The 24131-nt window shown below is 32.6% G+C and overlaps 3 protein-coding genes across 3 annotated transcripts; all 3 read right to left on the bottom strand.

The window, feature by feature from the left end:
• Nucleotides 1-7338: 7338 nt before the first annotated feature.
• LOC112090935 (ATP synthase subunit 9, mitochondrial) lies at nt 7339-7547 on the bottom strand. The gene has a single exon (XM_024163387.1). It carries the CDS (start codon nt 7480-7482, stop codon nt 7339-7341), a length of 144 nt encoding a protein of 47 aa, XP_024019155.1. The 5' UTR covers nt 7483-7547.
• A 4867-nt stretch (nt 7548-12414) lies between these two features.
• On the bottom strand, nt 12415-15626 carry LOC21399292 (sedoheptulose-1,7-bisphosphatase, chloroplastic). The gene is made up of 8 exons (XM_010094725.2): nt 15384-15626; nt 14892-15014; nt 14600-14785; nt 13813-13894; nt 13490-13711; nt 13295-13395; nt 13113-13184; nt 12415-12870 (listed from the first exon to the last, which is right to left on the bottom strand). The coding sequence occupies exons 1-8, from the start codon at nt 15495-15497 to the stop codon at nt 12589-12591; spliced, it is 1182 nt and encodes a 393-aa protein (XP_010093027.1). The 5' UTR covers nt 15498-15626; the 3' UTR covers nt 12415-12588.
• A 755-nt stretch (nt 15627-16381) lies between these two features.
• LOC21399291 (nucleolar complex protein 3 homolog) lies at nt 16382-23984 on the bottom strand. Its single transcript, XM_024163372.1, has 13 exons — nt 23799-23984; nt 22769-22938; nt 22460-22656; nt 21197-21405; nt 20981-21083; nt 19897-20060; nt 19634-19772; nt 19230-19406; nt 19003-19139; nt 17880-18188; nt 17439-17578; nt 17251-17348; nt 16382-16942 (listed from the first exon to the last, which is right to left on the bottom strand). The coding sequence occupies exons 1-13, from the start codon at nt 23960-23962 to the stop codon at nt 16439-16441; spliced, it is 2511 nt and encodes an 836-aa protein (XP_024019140.1). The 5' UTR covers nt 23963-23984; the 3' UTR covers nt 16382-16438.
• Nucleotides 23985-24131: the final 147 nt, after the last annotated feature.

The raw sequence follows: 24131 nt of genomic DNA, 5'->3' as shown, positions 1-24131 counted from the left end.
AAATATTCCAAGGGAAATTTTAATGTTTTGTACTTATAATTTAATGATATTCAACCTTTACACAATTTAGGCTAATTCGTGTGGTATATGGTAATTGGTTTTCTTTTCTGGTTTTGGGTTTTGGCTGGATAGCTTGTTATGGTAATTAGTTGATTTGCTGATTTAATTAGGTATGTAAATAAATACGATCTAATTAATTATAAAAAATGTGTGTATTGTAAGTTGCTCAAACTAACTCATGTTATTCAACAATGAACTCTTTTGCTATGATAAATTAGCCATTTAAATTTACTAATTGCTCTCTAGCACATTATTTAAGCCTACGTCATAAAAGATTGAAAAAAACTCTAGTGAACCACTTGGATACATTTATAAAGATTAAAACATTACTTTTACCCGTTCAAAAAAACATTAGTTTTAGAGACACATTTTTAAAGTGGATTGCGCAAACGACATAAAAGTTCACTAGCTATCCTTGTTTAAATTATTTAGCAGAAATAAAGATCCAAATGATGATGACAAATGGTCGACTATAGCCGGCCGAAACATAATTAACCATTTTCAATTCGTTAGTCTTCTAAATCAAATTGTTTGATTCCAAAATTCATTTTTAACAAACTAACTGGTGATCATCAGCCGTCCTTAAATAAGTCTAAGTACAAAATACTAATTAACCGATCGAATTTGATCAATAGTTAGTGTAGCCTCTCTAGAATCTAGTTATGGTACTATGTATGATTTCACATATGGAGTCCGTAGTGTGTGTATATATAGGGACACGAAAATGCCATATATATATATATATATATATATATACATGAATTGTGAATCATGATTCATAATCATTTTTAATTTACGTGTATTTTTTATGAGAAAAAATACTGTAATGAATCACGAATTATAATTCGAATCATGATACAAATCTTTAAACTAAACGCACTCGCATTTGAGAGAGAGAGTGAAAGATGATATCGTACAATTTTTTTTTTTTTTTTTTTTTTTTTTTTTTTTTTTTTAAATAGAATCAATATTGTACATCTATATCTTTAAAGATAATGACTAGTGAGTAGGCTAGGCTAACGGGTATAAAAAGGATATCATTGAAGAAATTTGATCATCATATATAGTCATAGACAATAACTAGTGGGAGAATCGTCCTTTCCTTTAGGTTTTTTTTTTTTTTTTTTTTTTTTTCATGTTTGTTCATGACCCCACAAGAGAAATTTTGGCTGAATTTGTGGAAAGACTTTCTCATGAATCACGTAAGAATCCAATAATATATATTGTGAGGACATATATACATATGATATATATAATATTAACGCAATATTGTGATTGGTATTTAAGGAGTAAATCAGTAAACTTTCTTAGACCCACGTAATATTAACGCAATATTGATTTGAATTTTTAATTCGAGTTAAGATATGATTTTATGCGATAACTTTTTATTATAGTAAAAAAGTTAAATGTAACTGTTTCTGAGAGCTTTTTACTGTAACAAAACTCAAATTTTATATTCAAATCGGTAAAATAAACAAGCCTTTAATATTAGACCCACGTAAAAAGATATAGCATCCGTAGTACTAGTAATGCTATTATATAACCATATATATATATATATGTATATATTTTCCCTTTTCGGCCACAAAGAAGATAAGGCAGGACCGAAATGTGTGAAGCCAAAAACATGAAAACAGATATCAAGATACACATGATCGTCACAATGCCACTAAGCGCCTATGGACGATATATTTGTAACGCTTGTTATATATGTAGTGTAGAAACGTGGAAAGAAAAAATCAGCTTTTTTGATCTTTTGATTCACTTTTTTTTTTTTTTTTTTTTGGATTTTGGTCCTTTTCTCAATTCATAATATTGATGAATGTTTTTGCCGATTAGATGATAAGTCAACATTTGAAAAAAAAAAAAAAAAAAAAAAAAAAGAAAGAAAGAAAATTGGCCGAAATTTATGACCAACTCACTTGATCACCCCGGTAGTACACTCTACTTGAGCATGCAGCTAAAGTTGTGGCTGCAGTTTGACTCTTATTATTAATTTATTATTGGAATATTCGACGACTCACTCTCTGCTTTATTTTTATTTTTATTTTTATTTTTTTATGTTTTATTAATTTTAAACTCTAATATTGTTCTGTAGAAATACCGTTAGGTGCAATCTTAACACGTAGTGTATATAATGCAAATTAATAAGTACATAAAATATGGTTGAGAAACTGATTATCATTTGTATGGTAGTGTGGATGTGCAGAGAACTAAAAAAGAATTGAAAAATGTATTGGAAAGAACGATGATTTAGCACTGGAATTAGATCACGGATTATTTATATTAATTACATAAATTTTTATTTATATTATACACACACACACACATATATATATATATATATATAATATTCAACTCATCTGTTCTTATTACATTGCCCCTCTTACCAAGAAATTGGAAAGTTCCAAGAATCTTAATTTTTTATACGCAAGTTCATACACAGTTGGAGAATTTACAGTATTGTAAGAAAGGAAAAAAAAAAGGGCTTAATATATTTTTATTATCTTTATAAGTTTGCACCGAATTAGCTAGCACCTAGCAATAGAAGTGAAGTATTTTTCTGTTTTTTTTTTTTTTCCCTTGATAAACGCCAAATTTTACTGACACTTAATTGGCATGATTTTTAAATTTGATCATGTATGTATATATCAGGAAAGATATTACAAAATTAGTAATTTATAATGTTAATTATGGAAGCGATAAAAGAGGACGAAATTGGCAAGATTAATTGTATACATTAATTTAGAAGAGCTTTGAATATTGATAATTAGAATGATGTGGACAGTCTCTAACTAGAGCTTAATTATATAATATTTAATATTTTATTAATTAATATTCAATAATCTATAAGCCGAAACATGCCATATTAGCGGTAGCAGAATATTTTATATAAGCTGTGAACAGCTTTTCATAAGCCAGGCTATCAAAGTACTTAACGTATATAATACCAGCTAGCTGCAAAGGTTAGTTACATATATTTACAATTAATTAATGTATAATCTCCTAGAAAATTGTTAATTATAATTTATACCTATTTATGGTACGATATGGACTTCATGATTGACCAATATGGAATATTGTTTAAAATTAAAACATATATATTATAATCTGATCTTTTAGAAAACAAAAAAGAAAAAAAGATATCAAGTTCTTGGAGTTAATTGGTTGGTTATGAACGAAGATTCAATTCAATGATTAATCTGAGAATTTTAATGTTATAGATCAAGCTTAATACGCGTGCCAGATTGATGGATGAACCTTTATATTAATTATAGACATTATATTTAGGCTAAGATAGTATATTTTTTCTAATATTCCAATGGATTATATATCCAATAAACTAAACAAAATTTAAATTAAAAAAATTAAACGAGGCTTAGAGTCTAGAGATAAGAATTTGTTATGCAATAGTTTCTAATTACATCTCTTAATTATAACTTATTTAACTATAATTTTACGTACATCAACTTATAAGAAACTAATCTTTCTTTTAAATATATAGTTAAGGGTACAGATCAGTTCTATACTATATCATAATACCATGCAAAAATTGACGTATAACAGAGAATTTATTTTATGTTTATCTGTATATTTTTTAGACGGTAATGAAATATATTCATTAAAGAGTCATTAAAGGGTTAGGATTCAATACTAAAGTTAAAAAAACGGGTATCACTTATATAATTAGATAATACAAACACACTTTTATCACAAAAATGTAGAGAATTCCTTTATAAAGTGGCATTATAAAAAGGTTCGACCACGTAAAAATAACTTAAGATGAGCCATATAAAAAAATAAATATTAAATTATACTTTTTTAAGGTTATTGTATCTGTTACACCATAATTTCTACGTGCATAGTCTAAAACCGGTTCATGAAGAGCATGACCAGAATTTATATATATATATATATATATATATATATATTTATATATATAACGTATATGTTGGAACCAACTGTACAACGCGTGCCAGAACAGTAGGACGAAAGTGCATGCATGGCAAATTGGCATGGCCTTGATTAGCGCCCAGAGGCACATGGCATCTGCTTTTGGGATTCTGAAGTTCTCCATAATTAGTACTACTTCTACTACTACTTGGAGTCACGTTCTCAAGAATCATATTCAATATATATGCCTAGAATATGTATTGTTATGAATAGTAAATGTACTATTCAATCAAAATTATTATGCGAACTCATTTAAAGTTATTATGTGCAAATAGTAATCGTAATAAGTATGGTACAAATAATAATAACTGTGAATAATATCGAAATTTTTTTGATAAATAAAGCTTTAAAACTTTTCATTTTATATACATTCATAAAATTAATGAAACTCATTCTCTAGTTTCTCTTTTTAAAGTTTTTCTTCTTAGTTTTCGTAATACGTTATCAGCACGAACGTTCTGTTCCTACTGCGATTGTCTATATTCATTAATTCAAAAAAAGGATGCTCTGATCTAATTACAAGCATCTACCTTAAAATTAAAAGAAAGTAGATCCTAACCCTAATCCTACTACAAGTTTCTACCCTTATTAATTTAAGTGAAAGGTATGTAAATATACTATATTTATTTTATATTCATACAAAGGAGGCTATGCTACAAACGTATTATAATTTTTATAATTTTATCGTCATACACCATTCGAAAAGTTTACCGAGTAATTTGGCGTGTTTGTATTCTCATAAATGAACGGCTATATAGCCTGCAGGTAATAATTTATCATTGCACTTTCTACATGCATATTACTATTCTCATCTGTTATATAACGACTAGTTTTTACTTTATAAAAATTAGTTTTTCTTAAACCATACAATTCACTTCTCATCTTCTCTTCCCTCTTTTCTTAATATTTCTATCTTTCACTTCTCATAATCTCTTCACTATTCTTAATATAATCTTCACGATATGGCGAGTATGATGATGATGTTTGTTATTTTAGTAGCCATTTTCTATATTTTTACTTTTTAATTGGAGATCATTCTCCACACGATTTTCAGTTTTTTCTTGTAATACACACAATTGTAATATTATCCTTTTTATTTATTACTATTATGTAATTTTAATTGTACTCTTCATTGTAATAATAATATGGTGATTCTTATTAGATCGATGTTCTGTTATAGTTATCATCATGTCAAATCTTGCCAAACTTAAATTCGTTGCACTCGACATCACGGAAAATAATTATATGTATTGGATCATAGATGTACAAATGCATCTAGAGTCAATGAGTCTAACCAATACTATTAAGAAAATAATAACAAGTCACCACAAGAAAAGGCGAAAGTAATGATTTTCCTTCGTAAACACCTTGATGAAGGCTTGAAATGTGAATATCTCATGGTTAAAGATCCATTTGTCCTTTGTAAAAGTTTGAAGGAGCGATACAACCACCAGAAAGAGGTCGTACTTCCCGCCACTCGCAATGAGTGGAACAATTCACATTTTTAAGATTTTAAGAAAGTCAACGACTACAACTCTGTCATGTTTAGAATTGTTTCACAACTGAAATTTTGTGGAGTAAGTATCACAGATGGTGAAATGCTAGAGAAAACCTACTCCACCATCCATGCATCTCACATTACTTTGCAAAGATAATACCGTTTGCGTGGTTATAAGAAATTTTTTGACCTAATCTCAACTCTTCTTGTGGCAGAGAAAAACAAAGAATTGTTGATTAAAAATCATCAGTCTCGTCCCACTAATTCAGCAGCATTTCCAGAAGCAAATGTTGCATTCTCTAAATATCTGGGACGGGGATAAAATCGTGGTCGTGGTCGAGACCGTGGTTGAGGACGTGGTAGAAGTGGTTATTACAACCCTTCACAAAATGATGTGATCTAGAAGAAGCGTCATGACAAAAGAAGAGATGCTGATGCAAGTTGTTCTCAGAATCCTGAAAATTTCTATTATAGATGCGATACTAAAACACATTGGTCTAGAATTTTTTGAACACCAGAACATCTTTGTAAACTTTTCAAGTCATCCTTAAAGGAGAAAGAAAATGAGGTAAATTTTAATGAACATCCCGATCCTGTAAATAACTCAACCCATTTTGATGTCTTAAACTTCATATGTGACTATACAAACAAGATTATTAGTGATAACTAGATATATATATATATATATATTATGTTCTTGTGTATTTGCATTGCATTTTATTTTTGTATTGGATATTTTCTATGTATGTTGTACTTCTTTACATAAAATCCTATGTTATGTATTTTCTTAAAATTCATGAAATTTTTATGATATTATTATTATTTTTGTGTGAAACTTAATATAGATGGAGCTAAGTTCAAAGTTAATACCGGGAATATATGTATTCCAAATAATGGTACAACGCACACTATCGTAAAATCTAAAAAGTGCTTCTATGATTTAAAACTAGTAAAGTCAATAATCAATACAATGTTAAGTCCTGTAGATCTGATTGAGGGGACTGGTAGAGCAAGTTTTGTATTGCCAAATAGAACAAAGTTTTTCATAAATGATGTTCTATTTTCACCAAAATTCAAAAGAATTTGTTGAGTTTCGAAGACATATATCTTCATGGATATGATACACAATCTGAAATTGAAGGGAATAAGAAATATATGTATTTTACAACTAACGTATCAGAAAAGAAGTACATATTAGAAAAACTTTCAAAACTCTTGTTGGGATTACATTACACATATATAAATATGATAGAGTCACACATGGTAGTTAAAGAAGATCCCCAAATATTAACCCTATGGCATGACCGTTTGGGTCATTTTGGTCCAATAATGATGTGAAGAATCGTGTAAAGTTCACATGGACATTCATTAAAAAGCCGGCAGATCTTTCAAATGAATAAAGTTCTATGTGAAGCTTGTTCTCTTGGTAAACTGATTACAAGGCCTTCACCAGCCAGAATTGAAACAAAATCACCTACATTTTTTGAACATATTCAAGGTGATATATGTGGGCCTATAAACCCACCATGCATACCATTATGATAATTTATGGTATTAATAGATGCATCTAGTAGATGGTCACATGTTTGCTTATTATCAACTCCGAATGTAACATTTGCGAGATTTTTTACTCAGATAATTAAATTACAAGCACAATTTCCTAACTATACAATCAAGAAAGTTAGACTTGATAATGTTGGTGAATTCACATCTCAAGCATTTTATGATTATTGTATGTCCATTGGAATTATTATCGAACATCGTATTGCTCACATGCATACAAAATGGTTTGGCTAAATAATTGATTAATAGCCACTAGCTTATTGCTAGCCAAATAATTGTTTAGCTAATGATGGATTCCGCGCCACGGAATGAATTAAAGAACTGAAGACGTTTCCAATACCGACAGCAGCTCCCGCTAAAGCAATTGTAGCAGCTCCGGCACCTATTGATTTTGCACCTTCTAACATAAGGACAAGAAAAAACCTCGTCACGCTTCATTTTTTTTGTTTTTTTTTTAAAGGTAGGGTTTGAAAGTCTTCTATTAATAATGAGAACAAAGTTACCTATTTTTATATGAGGTCATACATTTTTACATGTTGCGGCATTAATTCTCATCAGACTAAGTGCATATAATAAGTACTCCCTTTTACAACTGACATTTAGTCAAGAACCAAATATCTCTCATTTAAGAATTTTTGATTGTACGATATATGTTCCAATTGCTCCACCACAATACACAAAGATGGGTCCTCAAAGAAGACTAGGAATATTCGTTGGGTATGAATCCCTTCTATCATCAGATATCTGTGCCTCAAATTGGTGATATTTTTACGACACGTTTTGCCGATTGTTATTTTAATGAGGTAGTCTTCCCAGCATTAAGGGGAGAAAATAAACAATTGGAAAAGGAAATTACATGGTGTGAACCATTATTATTGCATCTTGATCCTCACACAAAACAATATGAACTAGAAGTGCAAAAGATTATGCACTTACAAAACTTCGTTACCATATGTGTTCACTGATACAAAAAGGGTGATTAAATCATATGTACCAACTACAAATGCTACTGCTCGGATTGAAATCCTAAAAGGACAATCTGAGAATGAAGTCATTAATATATCTAAAACACGCCTAAAGCATAGAAGACCTATCGATTCCAAAGACAAAAATACTTGAAAAAGAATACAACATCTGCGAGATTTACAACATTCAAAAAGCATATTAGTCTGATACAAAAATACAACATTCAAAAAGCATATCCACAGTATCGAGATGTTTCATCTGCGAGATTTATGAAAAAGGCCTATCATGTCAACTTGAGGGGGAGTTTACGTGGCTATACTCTTTTTCCCTTATTATAGTTTTATCCCACTGGGTTTTCCTAATAAGGTTTTAACGAGGCTGCATAAACACGTATAGATAATGATGTACTCTTTTTTCCTTTGCTATGGTTTTTATCCCACTGGATTTTTCCTGACATGGTTTTTAATGAGGCATCATGAATGGTGGACATCTAACGGAGAGTGTTATGAATAGTAGAAGTCCTATTCAATCAAAGTTACTATGCATGTCAGTTAAAGTTATTATTCATGTCAGAACTTATTATGCAAATAGTAACCGTAGATAGTAAGTACTGTGTAAATAGAAACTGTGAATAGTGTTGAAATTTTTTCTATAAATATAGCTTGAGGCATCATGAATGGTGGACATCTAACGGAGAGTGTTATGAATAGTAGAAGTCCTATTCAATCAAAGTTACTATGCATGTCAGTTAAAGTTATTATTCATGTCAAAACTTATTGTGCAAATAGTAACCGTAGATAGTAAGTACTATGTAAATAAAAATTGTGAATAGTGCTGAAATTTTTTCTATAAATATAGCTTTAAGGTTCTTCATTTTTTTATTCTCTCTCTAAAGTTTTTTCTCTTAATTTTACGTTTTCTTAATTTTCGTCACATGTATGAAATTGTTCACAAAAAGCCAAAAGGGGGTACGCACGTATCTATTATTATAGAAAACGGAGAAAAAGAAAGAAAAAACAAATGAGAAAAGATTTAAACAAAAACAAAAACAAAAAAAAACAAAAAAAAAAGAGGAGTTTTGGTTGAGCGAATAGAGCTAAAAGTTCAAATTCGGTTACGAGTTAGTCACATGTGCCTAGCTAGCTATAAGAGCTAGCAATAAACAAACATTCAAATAGGGGTGTTTTTTTTTTCAATTATCTAGATTATTCTTCTTGATATTAAATATATGTGTTGAGATTTCAATACAACCCATAATAGCTGTTTGTCCTTTAATTAGCAAAATACCTTGATATTATCGTCAATAATTTTGTGATTTTTTTTTTCAAAAAAGGTTTTAACTAAGTGTAGGGGGAGCACCAAGTTTTGACACATGACAATGAAGATTATCTTGCTTTTGAGTTAATACCCTCAAAAAGAATATACAATAAATAAACAGAAAACGTACATCATCTGAGCTTAATTAGATAATTTATTAGTAATATCAGAGGCTTCAAGAGATTCCAATATTTTAGACTGCATTCTCACCAAATTGACATTTCAACAAATAACTAACTAATTAAGCTCTATTTTATTTAGATTATGATTTTGCTTTGGCGCATATATATACCAGCTAGCACAAGTCATTTTCTCTCATCTGAAAAATGTGGATATGATACGATATTTATTCTTGAATGTTTACCATCTAATGTTTTGATTAGTGCTAGCTGTATATATAGAATGTACAATGTATTGTGACACCTAGAATGAAAAGTATCCGTAATTTTGATCCAAATTTGTAGAACCAATCTTGAAAAATCTTAATTAATTCTATTATCAATAAAAATTTAATGACCTTAACTTCACATTTCAGAGCCGTCCAAATCCTTATATTAATTTGATTTAGAGAAATCTCAAGCAATTAATTGTAATATAATAATACCAAAAACGAATAATTGGGATCAGTATCATCAGAAAAGTTAACTTGCGTACTCTATTGTAGATTTAAAATGATACGTACGTTCAAATTAATACAAAGTTTTGAAAAAAAAAAATAATAATTAAGGTGAGATTAATCAACCAAAAAATAAGCTGAGAATCAAAGTTTTCTTTGCTTATATATTAATCGTGTTGGTTGAATTTCACCTTTGCCGAGTTTTGATGAACTTTACTTTGCCAAAAATCTCAACACTAGGATGGACAAGTAAAATTATATGATTGAAAATTGTGTCATCTCGTCATCATGGTTTCAACCAAACAAAATTTGACCATGTCGCATAATTCTCACAAATTGAAAGAGAAAAAGAAAGAAATAAAAGGAAATGTGAACAAAGACTTGCTTTGCGGCCAGAAGATAAGGCTTAGAAAAATCCAATTATTTAAGCGATTAAAATGATGAACATTTATAGTAGTTATCTCTTTTATTGGATAATGTTTTATCTCTGCAAATGAATTGTAGATATATATGGTGATAACTATATGTCGATAACAATGGCTCTAGAGTTGCACAAAGGACAAATTCAATTGCAGGCATGACAATATTGTATACAAATACAATACTAGAACTTGCATTTTATTGCTCTTTATGTTAATCTGGATACTTAATGAGAGTTCAATATACTTGTATATGATCACATGAAAAAAAATAATGAAAATGTAATATATTAGTAGTTTTTTTTTTATATTTTATTGTCGTTTGTTTTAACTTTCTAATTTAGTTTTATTTTGTTACTAGTTTATCGTTTATGTTAGTTTGTATTTTGTCATCGTTTTGTGAGTGGACTATAAATAGCCACTTAACTATTATATTAGGAAGATTTGAATATTTTGATAATTGAATTAGAGTTGAGTTTCCTTTTTAATTTGGGAGTTTTCTCATTCGTGGGGTTTTTTAAAGTGAATTTAGAAATTCTCCATTCAGATTAAACCGATAAAATCTCTTTTTATTCATTCTGCTGCATCAATATATTATATATACCACATGAACAAAGTTTGAAAACATGTTATGTTATGATATATCTATATTCGATTAATTATCAAAATACTATATACATATTAGATATAGTAGTGGAGTCACGCGTCAGTAAATGGGGTTCAAATTTGAAAATTTGATTTTTTACATAAAAATTCTCTAAAATTCAGTAGTTCTATCTAATTAAAAAAATTGTAATTATGCTTTCATGTAATAATTAAAATTTATAACTATGACCTTATTCGCTAAAAATAAAATTATATATTGTCTTTTCTCTATTATGTCTCTAAAGAGAAAATTCATATATTTGGATAAGTCAAAGCAAATTTATTATCGTATTATGATATATATTAGTGTGTGTGTATATATATATATATATAATTGGAAGTACTATATATGAGAACACATGCTAGTAGCATGAAAATGTGAGAGCAACTCGGCACATGGTAGCTGGGCTTCAAGCACTTGCAGCCACGTTTAGTGCCACATATATGGACTGGTCCATCAAAATATAGTCCAACTTCTATAGTCATTTATATATAAATGTTTGTTGTTTTGGGTAATCATGAATTTCGAAAAGCCGAAAGCATTTTTGCTCTGCTGATCATATGTATAATTCAGAATCTTCATTTAACGGAACATGATAATGAGTGAGAATCCGAGGAAAAGGCTCGGCGCCATTATATGTTGCAATTTTATGTAAAATGCATGTGAGTTTAGATATGATTCACATGCATGCCTGACATTAATCATATGCATTATATATCAGTTTCACATCAATATCAGTTGTGATCACATTTAGTTATTTATTAAGGAATCAGTTGATCAGAAGATCTTCTCTACAACCCCAGATCAGCTTATTATTAGTTTAAACTTCCTTTCATACATATATACATATACATATACATATATAATAAGGTTTCTTGCCGTCCAAATCTTCATGACTCATTCAGAACTTAACAATATGTTTGGTTACTCTTATGTCTCACGTTTGAGATTTTATGGCCAACTTTTCTCAATCACCTTTATATATATATATATATAATATTTTCCCTAGCTAGTCTTATATTTTGCTTGGGATGCACTGAGGATACTTGAATTTGAGAAATGGCCTACGAAGTTTGGGCCTTGAAAAAGTACCCAAGTCCGTCCACAGATTTATAAGAGACTCCTTAAAATAAGGACCAAACTAATAGTGTTTGTGGTGGATTCCCAAATCTGGTCTTAAATGATTTTTAAAGTATTTAATTGCATCTCTCCCTATTAGTTGCAGCTTTCAGAAGAATAGTTGCGGCACTCCTACATCAGCTCGGTTTCAACAATATGTTTGTTTTTACAATGTTTTTACGCACAGTATACTGAGGAACATGTTTTAACATAACACAAGAAGAAGCCTAGAGCAGAGAACGATTCAACCTCGTGATGATTCAAAAGTCTTAATTTCAAGCTTCCCATTATGCACTATGATACACAGCTCGCTAGACTTTGAATATCAAGCATTTTTTAAATTTTTACTCGAGGAGAAAACCAAGTGAAAACAAAAACAAAAGAAAGGAGCTACAAACATAAGTAAGAATCACATGTAGTTCTGTAATATTTATGCAGCAGCTCCAACAGGCACTGCTCCCTTGAGCCTGGAAGATCCGTATAGAGTTTCTTCGAATCGGATAATCTCGTTTTTTGATCCGTACGCAACCTGAGTTCTATCATCAAGGTTCTCAATCACCTTTTCTAGCACAGACTGATGGCCATCACTACTGAACCCTCCTGCCTTCTCAATCAAGAAACCAAGTGGGGCCACCTCAAACAACAGTCTTAGCTTGGCCTTTGCAGATGGGGATAAGACATTGGTGAAAATACCCTTCTCTTTCACAATAATCTGCAGTGCATTAAAATGTTACTTGTAAACATTTGGAATGTATTATTATATTTGCTAATTTTGGAGTGGAGGATTTGAATTTTAAACTCTATATCTTATGGTGGAGTCAGGTATAGAAAAACCGGAGGCTGTGCATGCAACCACCAAAAACCGAGATACTATATATATGTATATACATAAACATGTGCATATTTCTATTAAGGAAAAAAAAAAAGAAAAAGAAAGAGGCTAATTGAAGAGACCTGGTTGACATCTGGAACCATTCCTCCGGTGTATCTCAAAGTGTACTTCTCTTTCACATAGTAATCAATTAGCTGTTAAGTGAGAAATTAATGAACAAGTATTAGTAAATGAGCACATAATTGAAAATAATTAGTCTTGAAACCAATAGCAAAATGAAAGAATAAAGATCAAGGATAATCACCTTGTTGTATTCCGGATTATCAAAAGTGGCTCTCAAGTTTCCAGGAGAGAAAAGCTTTCCCTCACCAATTTCTGTTGTCTCCTTGACGTGCTGCCATTTTCCTGATCAAATGCAAGAAAGTTTTTGGTTTTAAAACCAGTGGATTTTCTAATCATACTGAGAAAAAGAATCATATGTATTGATCATTAAGCAAACCTTCATCCAAAAGAAGGAATTCGTGTGTCCCGGGAACGTCTTTAAGAGCAAGAACATATGTAGTTCTAGGGCCATAAATCCCCATGGCAGCAGCAACTTGGTCTCTTCCTGTTACTCCAGTCAACTTATCTCCTGGCCACACTCCAAAAATTGTCCCCACCGTGAAATTTGTGTCGACGATGCTAGAACCGTCGAGGGGATCGAAAGCCACACTGAATCCACCTGTTCATGTTGGCATAATTTTCAATTACTTCTTGTGCTTGAATCAACAATATGCAGATCATGATTAATAAATACCGATATCGAATGTTATAGCTGCAGACCTTCAACTGGGCCTCCCATGTCTTGGAGCTCAGGAACTTCCTCGGAACAAGCATACTTGCAGAAGTGGGAGTACCTTAGGGCCTATAATTATAAATAAAATCATTAAGAAACAAAGAATTGGTTTTGGAAAATGCTAAGTAGCTTACATTGATTGAACAGAAATTGCATTTCTTACAAATTTCAACTATAATTTCAGTAGTGTACTTACATAGCAGAATTGATTATATAATGGAATGAGAGGTTGAAAACAAAAACTGATAATAATGAATATGCAATATAACACTTGAAAATGCTTTTTGCTTTTCATATACAAAGAAGCATTTGTTTTTAGAAGTCTTGAAAGGACTCGTAATTTAGGCTAGTTTTTTCCTCAAGGAAGCATTAAACTGAATTACTTAATGTTATCCGTTAATGACTTAGAAACTTGTTTGGTTAGTGGGTTGGTAGAGTTAGTAGGAATTAGTATAAATAAAGGGTTTAGTAGCTCACTAGGTGAGGTTGTGATTTTGAGAGACTGAGATTAGGGAGAGCAGTGGTCTCTCGAATACCACCAAATTAGGAGTTCCCGGAGTACTCGAATTCTCCGTTCTATCATTTACATTTCAGTATAATTTGATGTTTTTGGCTGATTGGATTAATAAAATTCCCTCCGATTATTCTCATTTTCTTGCTGTTTCTGGTGTGCGTGAGTGTGGTATTGGTGTTTGGCTGATTTTCTGAGCTAGGTTCCTAACACTAATACTAATTTTTGGATTGAATATTTACAATTAATTAAGCCAATCTGACCTCAAAAAGAAGGTTGTTTGCAAGCATATCAACTGCAAGCTGCTCATCTCCAAAGGAATTGACACAAGCTGTTCCACCACAAGAAGCTGTTCTCACTTTAAAGGCAATGGTCCTCAATGCTTCTCCCATCGAGTTCAGCAATGCCCTCAGTCCCTTATCAGGCGTCGCCTTTATCAGGAATTCCTCCTATAAATCACATTTTTCTCATTAGTTTTAAACCTTTTTTTTCTTTTTCTAAGAGTTGATCATAGCTTTACAAAAACAATAAAATAGTTTCGTCACTTGTTCTTACCAAGCTTTCGCCTATCTCGCATTTCGTCACTGGCAAAGAAGCGTTCTTCGATTTTGAAACCTTTAGAGAAGATCTTGGCACCGTGCGTAATGATTCCCCGAACAGCGAGCTCGATTTCAGAATCTGCACCGTGTCTTAGTTTGTCATTCTTAAGAGCAAACAAAACTCAAGAATGAATGAAACCATAACAAAAGTAAAGCAACAAGAGGAACTAGAAAGTTCACTAATCTTTCATGAATGGCATAATTCCGATTTTTCAAACGTTTTTAATGTTGCATGCTACTCTAGCCATTTCCAAACTCTAAATACTAATCAATTAACATTTGACTATACATTTTCATTGTAAAAAAAAAAAAAACAAGAAGAAAAAGAAAATTTCCCACCATGTATATAATGATTCTAACACTAGAGCTAAAGTGTTTGTAATAAGTAGATAAAAATTATTGTTAATAATAATTATTATTATTATAATAATAATAACGATGATGATACCTTGGAGTTGAAAGATGGAGAGATGGATGAGGGAGACACAAAAGACATGGAATGCGAAGATGAGATATTAGGAAGGAAAGCTCCACGAGTGTAGCAAGTGATACTTGTCTCCATAATGAAATTATGTTGAAAATTTTTTCCTCAAATTAACAAAAAAAAAAACACCAAGCAAGAGCTTTGATTTCTTCAAAAGCTCTATTTGCTTGCTTTGCTTGTACTAGTACTAGTAATTGTTTTTTGGTGTTTTTGATTATGGGGCATGGAGACTTGGAAGGAGCGCGATAGTAGATAAGTGTTTTGCCACGTGGCAAATTCTGAGATAGATAGGCTTAGAATTAATTAGCTTCACTCGTATGTGTGTGGCTCAGCTACGGCCCTGTGAAAATAAATAAAATAATGACATATTTGCCTCCCTCCAATGATGAGATACGCTTATGAAATATGAAATAACTTCTTCTCTGGAGGAAATGATGATATTCAGTTAGAAGTTCGTTAGATTTTTGCTTCATAGGGATGTGAATTGGATACGTATTTGGCTGACTTATTTTATAGGAATGTGTGGTGCATACGTATTGGCAGGTATTTTTTTGTTCTTGCTTTATAGAAATTTATGGCGCATAATTTATTATTGCAAGAGTTTTTTTGGTGGCATAATGTACTCACTAAAGAGTCCTAGTAGACCCCTCAAAAGATAAATTCTACAATTATCCCAAAAAATAAAAAAAAGATTAAGTATTCTAACGAGTTTTCAACAAGATTGTTTGCTAAAGAAAAGGGTCAAGAGCTGAACTTTTCCATGGCCTTTTTTCAGATTACCTTTTTTTTTTCTTTTAAGTTTTATGAACAGAAAGTCACTTTTGTTGCATGCAATAAGTTCAATAAGAACACTATCCACAAAACAAAAAGAAGAACCAGGAAACACATTGATGAATGACAATAATATGCCCTTTCAAAAAAAAAAAAAAAAAAAAAAAAAAAAAAAAAAAAAAAAAGGCGCAAAGCAATAAATTATGCAAGTTTGTCAAAATTTTGAGAGCCGGAAAAGACAAAAAAAATCACTTGGACAGTCCATTCAACCGAGCACGTTTCTCGGGTTTGTCCCTTTTATCTTTTCCCATTTGTTGCTTGTACTCTTCATACAACTGTAAGGATGATGTTGCATGATCCAACTCACTCCTCAATCTTTGGTTCTCCTTAATGTCGCGAAGAAGCATGAAATGCGACGAGAGTTTCTTTCTCAAACTGTCTTTGTCGACGGAACTTGTGTCAAGAGAGTGCTCAGCTCTGAACGGAACACTTCCTCTTTTCCTCTTTCCATTAGATTGCTTGAGATCATTTGGTGGGCTAAGCGATTGCTGCTCGAGAGACATATCCTTGAAAGCTTGTATGGGGGATACGTTGGAGAGAAAAACTTGGTTATGCGCAATGTTCATGCTTGAAATGCTAGAAGCCACGGTCGAGATGTTGCCATGATAATGCTTTGAAAGAAGATTTAGTTCCCAAAGAACAGAAGCAAGAGCACCACTTAAATTGGGGTCCGAAGCATATGGCTGAAATTTCTGTGCATAAAATACAAGTGAGAGAGTTAGAGATAGTTGTTTGCATTAAGATCTAGTTTGTTTGATTGGGCAACTTCATGAAGCAAGTACCAAATCATAATTGAATAGGCATGACGCTTCACAAAGGAACTAAATGAAAATCGGAACATTTCAGAAACCTATTCTCTGTAACTACAAGACGGCCACGGCCCCATGAAATATAATGCATAACTATTTAACAGAAAAGGAAAAGAGTAGATACATGAAGCAAATATGTAAATTAGCAACAGACCATCGAATCCATGTAAAATTGTATGACAAGAGCTTACCGCAATTGAACCAGAAACTGAGCCACCTCCAGCATCATTTTCCAGCAAATTTCGACACTTGACATTCTTCTGAAGAAGATGCTTCAGAGTGACCAAGGCTGCAAAAGTCCCAAAGGAAAATCTCAAAATTAGAAGGAATCTATAACGCATGTTTGACGACGAAACGGGAACTTGTACAAAAATCCTACCAGCCATTGACTCAGCAGAACCAAAACATAACGAGAAAGTGGCCAGACGTTTTACAAACGCAGCAGCCTTTTGCATGTCGTGTTGTCTATCTTCGCACAGCATGATCTTCAGAGCCTCAGCTAACACTTCTCCTTGATCTCTGTACAACAAAAATAAACACAAATTACACGAAAATAGCAAAACGCAACTAATTCATAAGACAAGTGTTAACAAGCAAAGCAAATGTCACAACGCAAGGAGAAATTATAACCCAAAAAATAAGGGAGCTACAAGACAAATGATTTTCACAGAGAAAGAGAAGAAATAATGATAAGCTCCACCGGGGTTTACATTACCAGGCACTATGCAAAGCATGTTATTTATCACATTTGTTTTCAAAGCAATTAACAGAGATTACGTCCTCAGGCACAATCTTGGAGTGAAAAAGCTTTAGAACTGACCTTCCAGGCATGTACTCGAGGATAATATTGTACAGTTGAACAAAGAAGTCCTGCAGATCAACATTCAAGGCATCAAGGTTGCTCTTCATTACTTTAAAAGCAACAATGCAGCACTGGAGGCGCTCAGATACGGTCAAACTTTTCCCAGAGGTGTTTTCTGAGTTACTACCACCAGCAGCAAGCATTCGTAGATGGTTTATAAGATCGCCCATAAAATCCAAGTCGATGAGATGTGAAAACTTCCCTAAACCTCTCAGACAGGGAGCAAGCAAAGGGTGGGAGCCACTTGCACCAGCATTTGCTTCAGAGCTGAGCAACAAAACAAGGTACAATAACAATTTAGTCCAAGGTGTCAAGGAAAATTTGAAAGCAAACAAAATCTGGCACCCTGCCAACCAGGCAAGCAATTACACAAAGAACGCTAAAAATTAGATAAATGACCAATTTCAAACAATAGTATCGAAGTAACAGATTTCTAGTCATTAGATTATGTATAGGATATATATATAAGCTCATTCTGGCTTATGTAATTTAAAAAATACAATTAATAAAGCTCAAAACTAACCAAAGGGGGGCAAACAGATGATAAGGTTTCATTAACAGTAACAAATTACCCATTATTGTGTGCATGTTGAGCTTAAATATGTGTCCCCGAGGTGTTTGTATGTTTCTAGTATTTACAGTAGGTTGGGGTTGTCACCATTAAAACAAGGTTTTACTTTGCAGATAAGCAAATGATGAAATTTTCAGCTGGTCAACCGAAAAGCAAATGAAACAATTATATCAGCTCATTCTAGGAATTTTTTCTATAATAAATAACCTTTGACAATAACACACTTGAAATGTCGGGAAAAGTTTCAGAAAAGAAAAAATAAAAGAAAAAGAAAACATCACCGCGATAATTCAATGATTACATATTCATACTGTGTCAAGGAGTCCAATCTAAACCTCCTATTTCATATGTTTCTATCAATTTTGGGTGAGTTTCTCAAACCTAAAATGCTATGCAACACTTTGCATCCCTAATCTGCATACCACAATAAGTGTAATTCAACTAACTATACACACAAGATATTTAAAACTTCAGACAGTAGAATCATAATACTCAAGCACAAGAGCAAACCTGGCAGCTACTGGTTGCACAGTATGCTTTAGAACGCGAAAATAGGTCTCAAATACAGCAGAAAGTGTCTCCGACTGCATCCTTCTCTGCTCTATAACATCAGGAGTAAAAGCTACAGACTTGTAATCAGCTTCCACCTAGTACACCATCACAATGTTTACCATCATTATATAAATTAGGAACAATAAAATGAAAGAAACCAGTAAATGACTTAGATTAAAAAATACCTCTCCTCTCATCTTTGACATCAACTCTCGCTTACTCCTTTTTCTGTCATTTTCTGGCAATTTACTTGGCTCCTCCACATTCTTTCTTTTCTTGTTTCTTTTATTTTTTACTTTATTCTTCTCATCAGTTTTTTTAGACCTCCCAAGATCTTCAGCAAACGACAAATGCAAGAAAACCTGAGAGAGTATTACAAAAACTAACAAGTTAAATTGAGGAAATCAAAAAACAATATTTTAAAAAATTCAAAAAGCAAACCACCGTCATATAACTAATATGAACAGTTATTGGCATAAGTTTACAGCCAAAAAAATAATAAAAGAAAAGAAAAGAAAGAAATGTGTTCCACGAAGGACCGATTTAAGTTGGAGCAAGGATATCAGCACAGTGGTAGTGCTGCTCATACCTCAATGGTATCAGGATGCAATTGACAATTATGGGCTTTCACATGATCAGCAATCAATCGAACAGCCTCCAGTGTGGCTTCACCACCATGTTTGCCCTCGTTTGTAAAAATTGACTTTATCGTAGAGCAACAGAGTCTCCTGTTAAAGTAGGAATTTATTATATTGACATAAACTAGAACATTTCCAATGTTCCTAACCTTTCAATGGCGCGTTGTCAAATTCTTAAAAGCTCAGGGTAGAAAGAATATAGAAACTGGAGAACCTTACGACATCATCTGAGGAGCTTATGTTTCTGACAACAACACCTAACAAGCTCTCCCAGAAGTTAAAATGGGGAGCTGCATCGAGCAAAGTACAGATACAGCGGATGGCCACATGTTGGAATGAGGACTGTTTTTCAAGAGCTGCCAGCCTCTGCAAGTATGCCTATTGAACATGCAGTAAATATACAAATAAATCATGATTTGTCATGATTAACTTACAAGTAATTCATATTTTCAAAAGAATAGCAATAGATGTATAACTGATGTTCCCCAATTTATGGCTCTACCACCAGTTTTTTTTTTTTTTTTTTTTAATAAGAAAAGGCCTTTCATTGATAATTAACAAATAATCATCACTTACAAGGAAAAAGGACGAGGAATCCTCAAAGCAAAAACGAAAAGAAATACAAGAAGAAAAAAAGATCAAAGAACAAAAGGAATCTCAGAAAGCATAAAACAAGTTAACGACCAATAACATCCCCCCAATTTAAAATGATCAACGTGAATGGAAAGCCTTTGAATTCTTTATCCAAAGCTGCCCAAAGTGAAGCTGAAAATTTGGCTCTCTCAAACAGGTCTTCAATTCCCATTTCTTTGTCTTCGAACACACGAGCATTTCTCTCCAGCCACAGAATTTTCATAACTGACATGAGCATACATCTCCAAAGGACCTTTGCTTTCTTGTTAGAGCCAAAACCATACATCTCTCCCTCAATCAGGGACTTACAATGAACCTTTAGTTTATAAATTTAGGCCATAAACAAACCCCACAAGCATCTACCTTCTGAAGCAGAAACATGGGTAAAGCCAACAACTTCTAAACTTAAAAACCCCGAACAGAGTCCATCAATAAAGCCCAACAACAAAGCTTTCGTGAGCCAAAATAGTCACATGGCCATAGTCCCATAGATATGGCATCAAGAATAAATTTCAAAATTCGGATTCTAAGAAATTATAATATGAGAAGATGTGTTGGACTGAAAAACCAAAAAGCATAACAAGTAGACAATCCAGTTTTTGTCCAATAACAGTTCTATGGAAAAACAAAGAAAGAAAGAAATGAAACAAAAGAAAAGGACTGACCTTGTATGAAGATAAAAGTGTTGATTCATAATACCGCATCTTTTGAACATCCTTAGAAACTTTCATTTGCAGCTCCTTCTCAGTAGGAAGCCTAATCCGGTACCTGTAGGACACATGAAAATAGTGAATGTTAAAACAACAATATCAAGTACAAAAAGAATAATAATTAAAAAAAAAAAAAAACTGCAATAACAAATACTATGCAAGGACTCGCACCCAGGGATAATATCTTTGAAAACAGCTAACAAAGATAGAAGTCCAAGTTTGACTATTGCATGATCATTATCTTTACAGATTTGTAAGAAGTCCTTCAGAGATTTAATATTAGACTCTGGATCGGAAAGCACTGCAATTCCAAGCTCTGCAATCTTACGCTTCTTATCTTCAAATGCTTCCTCAGCTGTAATATCTTTTTTCACCTCATCCTAAACAAAAAGGGAAAAAAGTAATTATGCGACACACAAAAATAAGGGTCAAGATAAGGTAATCTAGTTGTGTAAAATAATGTAGTTTAAGCAGAATGGAAAGTGTACATATATACATATATACTTAAATATATATATATATATATATATATATATATATAAGAAGAATGGGAAGAGTACATCATATATGCATCTTGTGCATTATGAAAACATGACACGCATATCTTATAGCCATCAACAATGTCAAATCACATAGCTTCCCAAACAGTTTAAGGGCCCATTTGGGAAGTGTATTTGAACCATGATTTGGGTTTTGATTCAAATTCTTTGTGAGAGAACTATTGGCAGGAATTTTTTTTATTCAAATTCTTTGGGCGAGGAAAAATACTGTAGCAAAATCAATGGTTTGGGTTTGAACACATGTACCAAACAACCTCTAACAAATCTATTCAACAAGAATGTCCAAATCCTCAACGTATCTTTGATTGTACTTGCAATATTTTTTTTTTTTTAGTTCACGTTCTGTTTTTTCTCTGTTTTTTCTTTTTTTATTGGAAACAAACTTGTATTAGTTATAAGAATTATGTACAACCTAACGAGGATGTGTCACCGTCGTGAAAAAAAATACAAATACTAAGCTACAAGAATGGATCCCAACTCCTGACAAGGTTAATTCACGATCCATTTGTTAATAGAACAACTACAAGGCAACCAAAACCAAGGCCTTGTTTCATAGGAAGGGAAAGTAGATGGAGGGATAGAGGTCGGAGGATTAGTGGGTGGATTTTAAGACTCATAATTGTTTGGTAGGAGGGATAGGAAATTTAAAATCCTCTGCACGACCCCACTTTTGACCTTCAAAAGTTGAAAGGATTGGAGGAAGGAATCCATACCAAACACAAAAAGATAAAGGTCTTGACATTACTCTTCATTTTCCTCACCTAAGTTATATATCATTCCTTCCTTCTTTCCATCTTAACCAAACACAGCCTATAAATAAAATATCAACCGCAAAGGAAACAAAAGAAGACAAGAACCTCCAAAAAGAACATACCAGGACAGCTGCTTGAGGGGTTTGTTCCACCTCAGTCTTAGCCAACTCCGTCCCTTGTTTCTTTGCCTCTTTCTTACTCTTCTTAAGCTTTGCCCTCCTTTCAGCCTTTGTCAGCTTAACAACGCTTTGATCGGCAGTAGCTTCCTTATCATCATCACCAGTTTCCCCTTCTTCAGATGGCCTTGAGGTCTTTGTAGCTATACCACACAGTAACAAGGGGAACCCCCATACTTACAACTTGAAACACAATGTACACCCAAAGACAACAGTTTGCGTCTGAGAGAGAGTAAGATGAGAACAAATGGAAACCTGTCCGGTAGAGAAGTTGTCCATCCAATGTTTTCACAGGAAGCGCATCAACAGGATCCACTTCAAGCTTATTGTCCTCTTGTTCTTTCTGCAGTTGTTTTTTCTTCAGCCGCTTCTCATACAAAGCTTCCAAAGCATCTTCTTTAACATCAGCAACACGAGTAACATGCCTTTGTACGAAAAGAGAAAGTTAATCAGATGCAGTAGCAGCAAAACAAAATTCAAGTCAGAAGAAGAAAAGCCATTAAAAAAAAAAAAAACAGAAAATACATAGACTTTACAATCCAGATACCAAAATACATATCTACCAGAGCAACTAACCAAGAAGACTTCTAAACAAACGAATCAAAAGAACGTAAACATAAATTGCTCGAGGCACAACACAGGGCCTTGTGCTGAGATCTCACAAACAAAGAAATGTTTGCAAACACCGTAAAATGTCATGGATTATCATTCATATAAACCTTAATGCTCACAAATTTCAATCTTTTGAAGACCTCAACAATATTTTTTTTTTTTCAAAATTGGCCCTAAACACATTTAAAAAAAAAAAAAAAAGTTCCCAAGAAAATGCCTAGACCAACAAAGACAGATTGTCCACAAATTTATGAAACTAAAAACGAACTCTCTAGCTTATTAAAGCTCCAATTCCAAACTCTATCAGACATTACACTTTTTCTCACCTAAATTCTACGTAAACAAGTTTGCTACAATCAAAAATTCCTTTTTTTTTTTTTTTTCCTGAGACAACAAATTCACATTTCTAGCAATGAAACATATATGGTGGAAAATCTTCACTATCCAAGTTGATAAATTAGCAACAACCAAAAAATAAATATATAATTAAACCTAAAAAAAATAAACCTAATTAGCAGTTCCCTCCTCTGTTGGTATCCAAAAAGCAAAACTTTATGCCAAATCAATCATATATCTCAACAGAAACCTTAAACCAATCAAATACAAAGTTATACATTAAAAACAAGAATTAAGATTATCTAATTAGATAAAAGGGGATTGGCAAAATGCGAACTTTGTGATGGATTGAGTGTCCAAGCGGGAGACAAAGCCGGCGTAGTCTCGGTTCTCGTCGACGAACTGCAAGTCCTCGTCGGAGACTTCGATTTCGTTGTCGGAGGTCTCAGGCGGAAGCTCCGGCGGAAGGATGATCTTCTGCTTCTGGCCTTTCTTCCCCATTCTCACGCTCGCTGTCCACTGCTTCGGTTAGGGTTTTTGTATTTGGTAGTTGGTACGAGAGGGGTTTAAGCCACAGCAGAAGGAAGTTTGCAAAAGGTGCTAAAAGATAGGGTTAATTATGAATTGACCCCGTACTTATACCGGAATGTTAAAATTAGTCCTTTTTTCA

The sequence above is a fragment of the Morus notabilis genome, unplaced genomic scaffold (genome assembly GCF_000414095.1).
Source record: "Morus notabilis unplaced genomic scaffold, ASM41409v2 Scaffold1154, whole genome shotgun sequence".
In the NCBI taxonomy this organism is placed as follows: Eukaryota; Viridiplantae; Streptophyta; class Magnoliopsida; order Rosales; family Moraceae; genus Morus; species Morus notabilis.
This window is presented reverse-complemented; position numbering and strand designations above follow the sequence as displayed.

Excerpts from the sequence above, each read along its gene's own strand:
- LOC112090935 (XM_024163387.1), bottom strand. The coding sequence starts at position 7,482 with ATGTTAGAAGGTGCAAAATCAATAGGTGCCGGAGCTGCTACAATTGCT.
- LOC21399292 (XM_010094725.2), bottom strand. The coding sequence starts at position 15,497 with ATGGAGACAAGTATCACTTGCTACACTCGTGGAGCTTTCCTTCCTAAT. Across the intron at positions 13,712-13,812 it reads CATGGGAGGCCCAGTTGAAG|GTGGATTCAGTGTGGCTTTC; the intron begins GTCTGCAGCTAT and ends CAACATGAACAG. Across the intron at positions 13,185-13,294 it reads ATAATCCGGAATACAACAAG|CTAATTGATTACTATGTGAA; the intron begins GTGATTATCCTT and ends CTCACTTAACAG.
- LOC21399291 (XM_024163372.1), bottom strand. The coding sequence starts at position 23,962 with ATGGGGAAGAAAGGCCAGAAGCAGAAGATCATCCTTCCGCCGGAGCTT. Across the intron at positions 20,061-20,980 it reads CACTTTTATCTTCATACAAG|GCATACTTGCAGAGGCTGGC; the intron begins GTCAGTCCTTTT and ends CATGTTCAATAG. Across the intron at positions 17,579-17,879 it reads CTCGAGTACATGCCTGGAAG|AGATCAAGGAGAAGTGTTAG; the intron begins GTCAGTTCTAAA and ends TTTGTTGTACAG.